Consider the following 11,527-nt stretch of genomic DNA (forward strand, 5'->3'; position numbering starts at 1 on the left):
GGGCTAGGGTCTATTATGTGACTGATCCCGCTCTATCTGACATATCGTAAAAAGGGGATCTACTTAGAATGGATCTATTCCATCGTAGTTAGCCAAACATATCGGGATCCATAAAAACGATCGGGTAGTCAAAATCCTGATACTATTTATCTCTCTCTCTATATATACTTATATAATTTTTATCCAAGCTTGTTCTTTAAATTTACTTCCAATTAAAAAACGTAGTGGGATTGGTGTGAGTTTGATTCTCGGTATACCCTTCTACGTGGTCCTTTCTTTGGCACCAATATAGTGGGGGGAAAAGTTAAGAAAGTCAATACAAAACTAAGGCGTGAAGTTTAAGTGTTATGTTGCTCAGATCCTCCAAAAATGTTGAACGATATTTTTAAAGTATTCAAATAACAATGTCTTAAGACTTATGCCTCGCCTTGTATCATGTGAAGTACCGCGCGCACTCACTAAACTAAATAAGGTAGATCATGCATTGTAAAGATTGGGTTGTAATAAAACAAACCTCTTATTACAAGACACTGACTATGACTCAAATAAACACACAAAAAAGCTGCAAAGAGAAAACGGACATGATTCATAATATAATTAAGCAGGATCAATCTCGATCCATCTTATTCTTCTCCAATACATGATTGTGCTACCATCAATTTATGATGTGGAAAGAAAATCTCTTTCATCAGCCTTACTTCACCCTGCATCGTCACATTAAAGCAAATATTAACCAACAAACTTCCTAGCTAGCTATACATATGTACAATAATATAAGAGTGTAGGGGTAATAATTTTAAAGGAAGTTCAAAAGTTTAAATCACAACTATGTCATTTTAGATTATTTTTTACGAAAAAAATAATTCCTCTTATGTATATTTATGGTTATGCCACTACTTGAAATAATTATATTATATATAATTAGGTGTTGAAGAGTCTCATATTGGTATCTTTATATATATAAATTTGGACAATTCTCTATTTATGAACTAACTTTTGAATTTGTGTTATATTCCGAATATTCATTTCTTAATTTGACATGGTAGTATCAGAACTTAAATTCATCCCAGTTTATTGTTCATCCGGTGAAATTGGGATCCTACCTTATATTGTACAGATGTCTAGTCCTAGCCATGTAGGTTTGTTGAGTTTCACATCGATAGGATGAGGAAATATTATGGGTGTGTTTGGTACAACGGAAAAATGTTTTTCTAGAAAAATTTTCTTGAAAAATAAGTTGATTTCTTACTTGTTTTTTAGCTAGTGTTTATTAAGTAAGCAAAAAAATATTATCCAAAAATATTTATACGTAATCTAGTAAAACAGTACTATAGAGTGAGATGGCTAAGGTGAATTAAAAACATACTTGGAGCAGTCAACAGTGGGGCCGATCTCGAAAGGAATCTTGATGCCACAAACTCCAGAGAGACCATTAGCTTTGCCAAAATCAACGCCCTTTATAGTATTAGCAGCTGTTTTCACACATCTACATGATTTCCTACGCTCATGTGGTGTCTTGCAAAGCTTAAGCAATTCTTTAAGGACACCACAGCAGTTGCCGAGAGGGCCACGATTCTGCAGATAAGGGAGGCAATTCACCACCCCAACTTGAATTTGACCACAAGTCACTGCCTCTGCATGGGGTGCAAATGTAATCAACATGCACAAAATCACCAAACATGAAACTTTAGCAAACATATTCATTCTTTAAAAAAAGAAATTTAGAGAAGAAGTAGTGTGAGGAGTGTTGGGTACAAAAAAACTAGTGAGAACCTTAGGGGGTTTTATAGAAAGGAAATTGGAACTAGTGAGAACCTTTCCAAATCTTTTATATGTAAAAATAACATAAAATTGAATTGTTTTAAATTATAAGTGACCTACAAAACTAGTTTCATATCACCTAGCTATGGTGGCGGACTCAGGATTTTAAATAAGGGGGTTCAAAATCTAAATAAATAGACACACGAATTAGTCGGAGGGGGTTCAACATCTACTTTATATACATAAAAAATTATTTTAACCATGTATAAATAGTATAATTAGAAGAAATCTTGCAAACTATCTTTTTTAATTCATACATATATATAATGAAGTTTGAGGTTGATAACTCAACTTTATTCTTAGCTATTCTATTTTTGCATTACTAAAGCATCCTCATTTGTAGTATCATCAAAGAGAGTATTATAAACTCTATGATAATTATAGAATATCGATCTAGTTTTCTCTAGATCTTATTTTCTTCATACTTGTTAATTAGTAGGGATTTGTTATCTCATTAAAATTAGTAAAGTAAGACCTAGACCCCCTTGCTTATACTTTTCTCTTTAAAGTTTTTATTTAATTATTAATAAAAACGTAGCCATAGACACCTTTGCTTTTAAAAAAAAACAAATAATTCCATTGGGATAAATAAAATCAATGTTTATGGGACATAACTGTGGTTTGGCTTAGCTATAAAAGTCAGGTAGCTCTAAGAACGTGTAAGATATTTTATGAACCACGTTAGGACCATGGTCGTTATAATCCAAACGTAATTTTCCTTTTTATGTTTCGTGAATTCTGCGGATCAAGAATTTAAATTTATGAATTTAAAATTTTAACTCTTTTAAGTTATTTGTTCAAAATTAATAATTTATATATATTTAATGAAATTTATCAGTTGGCCATCTATATCACTATTGTATTTGTTAAAGTGAAAAATTAATTCGGTCATTGTGTGTGCTTACGGTGAAGGTTCATCTTTCCCTTTTTTTTTTTAATGTTAATGATGTTCGGATTAATTTATTTGCACTTGAATTATTTTATCAATATTTTTTACCTTTCACCATTGATACATGTAAGGTAATGTTACCCTATAATATTTTTGATATATCAGAAAAACTCATTTAATTTTTTAATTATTTTGAATTTCGGGATTTGAAACTCTTTTAAGTATTTAATTTTCCTTTACCGGACTTTAACCAAGTTTTTGATTTACAAAAAAATCCTATTGGTTTCCCCAAGGGTTGGCATAGTTTAGAAATAGAAATCCAAAAATCCAAATTTTTTATTTAGATATTCAAATATTCAAAAAATTATATTTTATATTTAGGTTTATTATATCCCCTATATTAATAAGTCCAAAGGTTCAATACCCTACCCATTATACATTAATCCCATGAATTTCGTTTCTCCAAAAGATGACAATGAGTATGAAAATAATAGATGACTTGTGGTTTGTGATAAAAGGGAGGTGCTTTGCTCAGAATTATAGTCCTTCCTAATATATAAGTGTGCTTTAAAGGCTCATAAGTCAAAATTAAAATTGAACTATTCAAATTGATTAGTTTAAAATTGAACTTAAATAATTCAAATTTAATCTAAATTTATTAAAGGGACAATTTCAAATATAGACAATAAACTAATTATTTTAGAACAAATATAGTCATGTTTTATTTACATAAAAAATAGCCAAAAATATAGAAAATATGCAGTGACTATACAATATAACTTGCCAAAAATCATAGAAAGTATACATTGATGATTATACAATATAGATTACTTATACATGAGTTATACACTGAATATACATTATGATACACTCAAAAACTGAAAATAGTTTGACTATACATGAAATATACACTGACTATACATGCCTATACAACGAATGACCATTTTTTTGATAATTACTTTTGCCGAATATCCATGTGGCGTAATTATCCCTTTATTGAATTGTAATTTCTTCAATTTGAAAATTAAATATTCAAACAATATTTTATATTTAATCTGAGTATTAATGGCCCAAACAATCACCCCTAGGATGATGGCTTTTTTTTCGAATTTTTTCACCCGGTATCCGGAGCTCATGGAGCTCTGACTAAATTCAAACAAAACTTAAACCAGAAACATCTGATTAAGGATGAAATAGTCTCACCGCTGTACTATAATTCATGTCAGTGAATTATGACTTTTCATTAACCATGTACCGTTAGACTTTTCGTCAGTAACTCACATTCCTGATCTGTTGTTTGTTTCACAAATGTCTTAATTTGTAGAAAATGGCCAATAATAATGGAAAAATCCAAATTATAATCTCATTTGTGATCATCATCTCTTGGCCATCTTATCACCCATTGTCACGTGGCCAAAGGCACGAAGAAAAATCTGGTTTAAATTGGAGTTATATGCTAAGTCAAGTTTGATCATATATAGATTTGTCTTTGGCATCATCTTCCAAGAAGCAACATCTCGTATTTTTTGGGGTCGTTTTTACCCGATGTTCGCACTTCATAAAGTCCCGATTAATTTCGAATCGCACATTGTAGGGTTCATTTGGGGGTGGTGCTCCCAACAAGTTTTTTTCGATACCCAGTGCTCGAACCCGAAAATTTTGATTAAGGGTGAAACAGTTCTACCATTACGCCATAACTCAAATTGATAAAATCTCGTAATTAAGATGCTAATGCTAGAGTTTGTGAGTTTTTTTCCCATTAAGCATTAGGGTTTGTTCTAAAATAACACTCATAAAAAGTCGAAATAAGAATAAGACCATAATATTTTCGCTAATAAAGCTTAACTCAACGTCTTGATTATTATATGTAAGCAATATTTCTTTTTTCTCTTAAGCATTTATTGTTTAAGTCTGAGATGTTATTGACTATGAAATAAAAATTATTATTTAAATAAATAGAGGTTTAATATAGAACTGTCACGACCCGATTTTTCGAGTTATGATGGTACCTACCATCACCCCACCAGTAGGTAAGTCTAACCTCACAGTCAGAACCACAGACAACAGACAACGGACCATCACAAGCAGAAGGAAAGAAACGAATACTACTACTAATAATAAGAAGAAGAAAAGAAGAAGAATAACAAAACAACAAGATCACCCTCAAGACCTGGTATCAGTCTGTAGTCGAGTTACTAAACTAAATAACGGAGTACAAGATTTATAAATATACTAGAATAGTAATAGTAATATAGACTGTCTCCAAATATAAATAAAGACTAGTCTAATTCCCAAAATAGAAGGAGATAGAAAACTCTGAACGTCAAGAGCTCACCCAAGTCTCCAAAATCCAAGAACTGCTCCGCACGATATCCAAATTAGTAGTGAAAAATTGTACTATGATCTGCAGGGTGCAGAAGTGTAGTATGGGTACCAACAAGTGACACTCAGTAGGCATCGGCCGTCTAAGCTCCAAAGATAAAACAAGTATAAAAAAATGTAAGCAATGAGTATATATCACAAGTAACTATTAGGAATAATACGGAAACCTACAATAAGAAACATCAAATATACGGAAAAGAGAGAAAATAGGAAACAAGCAAGGACATACCTAGTGGCGCCAGCCCAAAGACCTAAACACAACGACACACTACGAAGGGAGAACAACTAAGTGACAACCTACTAACAAAAATAAATACAGATATCACATAAAGGCCCAAAGGGCCGTATCACTAAATCCTTGCACAAAAAGGTAGATAAATAAGAACAAGGGCAGTAACTACCTTCAAACAAGAGACCACTATTTATGCCGCCAAAAGTTCACAAATAGTAAGACAATACCTCTCGAGCTCCTATATGCCTAGGAAGTTTACTCACAAACAGGTAAACCCGCACGACATCCCATACTACCGACAGGTACAAACAACTATCCTGGTGATAGGCAATGCATATATGAATGAGAATCATGCAATAAAACTGTTAGTACCATCAGTACCAAGTGCCTTATACCAAAATATATACCCATACTTCCAGTATCAACCAAGAAGTAGGACCCATGCGTCTTTATGGGATCGCCATAGGGGTCTCGGGAATGCCTCTATATACCTACTTAGTCCTGCTCCAGATCTTATATCAATCTGTATCCAATCATAAAATCAGCTCTGTTGTGATGACCGGAGATAAATAGTCAAATCAGTATAGAAAAGATTCAAAATCTCTACGACCAGTCCAGTATCATGAAATGAGTGCATCCTTGATGCCTTTAATCAATATAATAAGATGAGTGTATCCTTGATGCCTCGAATTAATATCATAAAATAGGCGCATCCTCAATTCCTCTAGTCCACTGAAAATAGTAGTAATAAAAGTAGTATGATCCTCATTCAAAAATCAGTATAAAATAGTTTGGGTGACAACCCAGCTTTCTCAAATTTATGCCATGAACCAATGCATGCACCAGAGTCAACTACATCCATCAGAAAATAATGATCCAATGCAATATATGACATCACTAGCACCCAAACAACACATACAACCACATACAATAATGACTTCATAAGCACCTTACCCTCTAGAGAATAGAAATAGGACTGGCACATGCGGCCGACCTCTAACCAAGGCTTATGGCTCATATCTACTCCTTTAACTCAAAATCAAGCCCCAAAAGAAAACTCAACCCTAACTGGGTAAAAAAGAGGAGGAAAATGAGAAAATGGTGCTCAATTAGTCAATCAAAACCTCCAGATCAAACTGAGAATACAATCTCGAGAAATAGAACCATAGCTAGGCCTGCCAAACGGAAACAAGAAAGCATACAACATTCTAGCTCTTAATCAAGAAATGGGATCCGACAGTAGATCACAAGCCTAAACGGGTGGAAGTCACTGCACCACAGCTTTAAGAAAGATACTACAATAGCAAAATACACTAAGCCTTATAAATTCTGGCCAACAACGGCTACATCAATTAAGTCTCATCCCAAAATCCATCTTAAAATGCAAATCCGCCAATCACTATAAACATCAATTAAGCCACTTAAAATAGGCTAATCACGGCTAAACTAAGGCATCATTAACAATCTTACCAACTAGACTAAAAATCTCATAAAGATAATCTAGCATAAGAATCACACTGGGACAAGGACCAAAAACTTAGGAATCAAGCCTAACCAATCACATAAAATCTAACCCACAAGTAATTTATACTAAACAATACCTCATGAATCTTAATAAAAAAAAGAAGACCATAGCCTACTTCGAAGCCGAACACACTCACTCCAAGCCCACTTCCCTGTAGGTTTTTGTCCAAAAACGACTCCAAATGACTCCACGTTATTAAAATATTGATCACCTCATCAATAGGAATGTTTTGACACTAAATCATATTTTTTGGAGACAGACCCAAAATGATTCAAAAATAAGATTGTGGGACCCGCGATGAGAATCTCACAAATGACTTTTTAAAAAGTGTTTTAAGTGCATTATTCAGCTTGTACTCCAAAATGGGGAACAAATCGATGCTCAAAACATCCTAAATCAACCCAACAATTAAAAACACCATTAAAGTTTAAAGTTAAGCTAGGGCAGCCCCCTTGGGGTGAATTTTACCTCAAATCGTTGCCTTGCACATTTCTCCAAATACACCAACATGTAGCAACGATCAATATGAATCCATCGGACTTGGAGTCGCTCAATTTGGAGTCATATAGCTCCCAAAATTGCAAAAGGGGGAATGGGGGCCGGGGATGATCGCGTCTTATCTTAAATTAAAAGATCAGACAAATAATACATCGCGATCATGAAGTACTATGCTCAAGATCGCGAGCAACAAGGAAATTTCCCTTCGCGATCACGGCAGAAACCTCGTAATTGTAGGGGAAGTGGTCATGATTGCGACAAGAGGCATCACGATCGTGAAGGCCAAGTGTGGCCTGCACCAGCAAGGTGCTGCAATAACATTTTGGCCAAGTTGAAATTCTCCGACGGGGTGCTCAAGATTCATTCGGAATTCCATGTGTGCAAATGGACTATGTTACCCCACCAAATTTGATGTTTCGAACTCAATAGCGCAGTTGAAATTTTCATCTAAGGTAATCTCAATAAAAGGTGGGTCCTACACCCATGCACCATTTTGCTAATTTTACAAGGAGTCTCAAAATGAGTTTGAAAGTATCAAAAATCGCACGAAGGGTCGTTCCAGACCAAACTCAACATTCTAGAGATAACCCGCACTGATGAAATTTCAATCCGAGGGCGTTTACCAAGAATGTTGACCAAAGTCAGTCTTAGGCTAAATTTCAAAGGCTAAAGCACCAAATGGCCTCAAATTCGCATTGATTGCCTTGATACTCGTGCCGACCATGCTACTAGCCAATGGAATTGTCAGAATTCCATTTTGAGGTCATTTTCATAGAGTTCTGACTGAAGTCAACCATTAAAACTCTAAGAGCTCCAAAATATGAAAATGAGTATAAAACCCAAACGAATGACTAGGCAACTAAATTGTCAATGCCAGTAAGTCATAAATGGCTTGGGGTCGCTACAGGGAAAGCTCTAAATGCTGAAAATATCAAAAAAGATGAAAATGACCTGAAGGGTCAGTACAACATCCACTACTAAAAGGACTTTCGTCCTCGAAAGTCAAAGGATAGAACGAAACCCAAGGGCACTAAAAGACTAGAAAGCTAGGTCCTCAATTTCTGCTAAACCTACAGGTACTTTCTCTGGTCAGGCAATGCAAACCCAGAACTCAAGCTAAAAGAAAACTCCAAATTCACTTTGCTTCTTCATAACTCAACCCAACTTCCAATTTCTCTCTTTCGGATATTGATCTCCACCCAACAAGAACAAACACAACTGAGCGCAATAAACTAACTCAAGGTAAACCAAAACCATATAGATTTCTCAAAATTTGGTGACTAACAGACAACAAAAGATGTTAAATAACTCCTAAATCAAATTCTTTGCTTTATACTCCAAAATCAAGACTCTTTAGTCATCATGAGTATCCTACCCATCCTAAACCACTGTAACAATTCTCACCATCTTTTGAACACTGCCCAAATAAACATGAAGGAAATGCAAGCACTACCTGAACATCGATGAGCGGCAAGAACTCAAAATAAACAACTCAGACCAGGGCACAAACCTAATGTTCAAATCCGATGACTCCCAAAACCAATAACTTTAATCTGAATTCTATCTTTCAAAATTGAAAAGGTTATTCCAAGGGACAACCAAATCCTCGAGTAGAAATATCACACTGACACCAGCTCTAATATCGCTTTGCAATAAATAAAACTTTCGAAAAACTGATCTAATATGAGAATCTAACACCCATAAGCAATCAAAACTAATATCACGAGTCCATACACCACCCTACGAGTGTATATTTGAGTAAACCACCAATCCAGGAACAAAACTGACCACTCAAACTCAAGAAAAAGCTAAGCTCACAGGTAGCAAACAAGCATATAAACCCTTTTTCGAGAGTGACCCAAAATAAAATCAAACCACCGCAATGAACATCACAAGGAACACTGTCAGCTAACCACAATGACACCAACCTCACACCTTGAACAAGAAATCAGGAGATGATTTCATGAATTAATTTGACTCATCCTGAAGGAGAGTCATTTGAGGAATTTCATTCGCCTATGGGAGCCAAAGTCTGAATTAGTCAAAGCATGCCACCACAGAAGACCCAAATCAACACTCTGACTTTTTGAACCATTGACACACCCGCTGTAGTTTATCGATAGAACCAAGGCACAATACGGAGTCACCGAGATTGAAGGTAGTCCCGGTTGTAAGGTAAAATAAGCCGGTGATTGAAATTTTTGAGACGTAGTGATTAACCACCTAAAATTCCATAATTTACAAAGGCAAACCAAGGCAATTTTGATAAACCAAGGCTCATCAATATGATCGCTCTCGCTCTACATTTACCCCTTTTTAGCCAACCGCTGGTTGGTCATAACTGTATTACTCTATCTCTTTCACGAATCTTAATAATTTTTTTTATATATACCTCAAGCAAAAACATCGCCATACTTAGAATAAACAAATGTAATTCTATTTCAAGCCTTCCCAACTCATACATAGCCATTTGACACCGTATCACACAACCAGTTGACCCAATAACTTAACCATCAAACTTACCATGAAGAGACAACCCTGCCAAATATGAAGGTAAAACCTTACTTCACTATCTTAGGAACTAAGAACACGAATCAAACAAGGGAAAAATCGCAAACAAGATCTACAATAGACCACAAAGGCACACAACTACTGACACACCCTTCTCTCGGTAGCAACCTCACACTAGCTAAGCACGCTAAAATGGAGACAAGCTAGGAAGGGGAGAGGATCAACCTAAGAAAACTCAAGAAGGGCTAAATGGAAATTCACCCGAGTAATCAACTAAGCCCAACATCTATAATGTATAACTCTACCACTACTTCTACATCATAGTAAAACCAATATGATCCACTAGTAAAAGGAATCATCTAGGAAAGATAAACACATACACATAGTTTTAAGTAAAGTTGTCATAGCAAACAGTAGGAAAGCAATCAAGTCAAGTAAGCACACCTACAAAAGTCCAAGTAAATAAATTACGAGAATCATAAGATGAATCTAACAATTCAAGTAATCACTGATGGGTATGAAGACCCCGACACCCAAGTACTATAAGTAGGGAAGGTCCTAGAAATAAAATTTACAAAATCTGATTAATACCTTGAGTTTCATCCTTTGTCTGACCTGTAGAAGCATGGTATGGAATGCGCCTAGCCTCGAACTAAACATCTGTACCACTGACTGCAACACTAGGGTAACCACCCCTAACTGACTGTCTCTAAACCCTACGAACCTGAAACTGTTGAGCCTATCACCTACAGTGTGTAACTATAGGACATTCCCTGGCCAGATACCCAAACTCACCACATGCATAGCACTTTCTACCAAACGCAACCCATTAGATGAACCAGCTGAATTAGCATGAGCCACAAAACCTGAATGCCTGGATAGCAAACCCTGAGAAGTCTGTCGTGAATTCTATCCACTATAGGTACCATAACCTTTCACTGAGATGCATGGAACATGAGGTGCTCCCGTTATGGGTCCGGTAGGTCTAGAGTGAAGCTGACCCTCATTAGGATGATGCCTACCTCAGAGCGGGGTGCTACCTCTACTATGCTGATGACGTGATCTCCTATCTCCACCTCTATAAGTCTCCATAATGCACGTTCCATAGACCTCACACAACTGACCACCTAGGGAAAAATAAACCCCATTGCTATGAACTGTTGTGATGATAGGCGGAGCAGCAAAATCAATCTATTAATAAACCCCTGAATCAACTTTTGCTCTGTAGAAAACAAGTGGGAATCTATCTGGCCCACTCCAGATACTCAAATACATATTCAGAAACCAACGAAGAACCTTGTTAAGGACCAATAGATCCAACTCTAGGATGAGAACCTCTCAATGCACCAAAAACTACTCCTGCCTATGGCGTATGCTTATTGAGATGCTGAATCTCCAATGCCGGATCCAAAGAAGCCGATGTGGTTATAGTTATTATCAAGTTCTGGGTAGTATGTGTTGGTGCTCCAGTCATGGCCATCAAAAATATTTAGAGTTTGATCAAAAGAATTTCACACGATCAGGAATCAAGAATGGAGTTTCCCTAAAATGCCCTATAGCCTCCCTAAGATAGGATACAGATATCTCCATTCCGATTCGCAGGACTGTACTAGACAGTTGATCTTATACCGATAATACTGATAAACCTAAGCTCTGATACCACTCTATC

At 35.7% G+C, this 11,527-nt stretch overlaps 1 protein-coding gene across 1 annotated transcript; it reads right to left on the bottom strand.

Moving 5' to 3' along the window:
* Positions 1-484: 484 nt before the first annotated feature.
* LOC129876410 (non-specific lipid-transfer protein 2-like) lies at positions 485-1,770 on the bottom strand. Its single transcript, XM_055951847.1, has 2 exons — positions 1,367-1,770; positions 485-704 (listed from the first exon to the last, which is right to left on the bottom strand). The coding sequence occupies exons 1-2, from the start codon at positions 1,702-1,704 to the stop codon at positions 695-697; spliced, it is 348 nt and encodes a 115-aa protein (XP_055807822.1). The 5' UTR covers positions 1,705-1,770; the 3' UTR covers positions 485-694.
* Positions 1,771-11,527: the final 9,757 nt, after the last annotated feature.

The sequence above is a fragment of the Solanum dulcamara genome, chromosome 12, assembly GCF_947179165.1.
Source record: "Solanum dulcamara chromosome 12, daSolDulc1.2, whole genome shotgun sequence".
Classification (NCBI taxonomy): domain Eukaryota; kingdom Viridiplantae; phylum Streptophyta; class Magnoliopsida; order Solanales; family Solanaceae; genus Solanum; species Solanum dulcamara.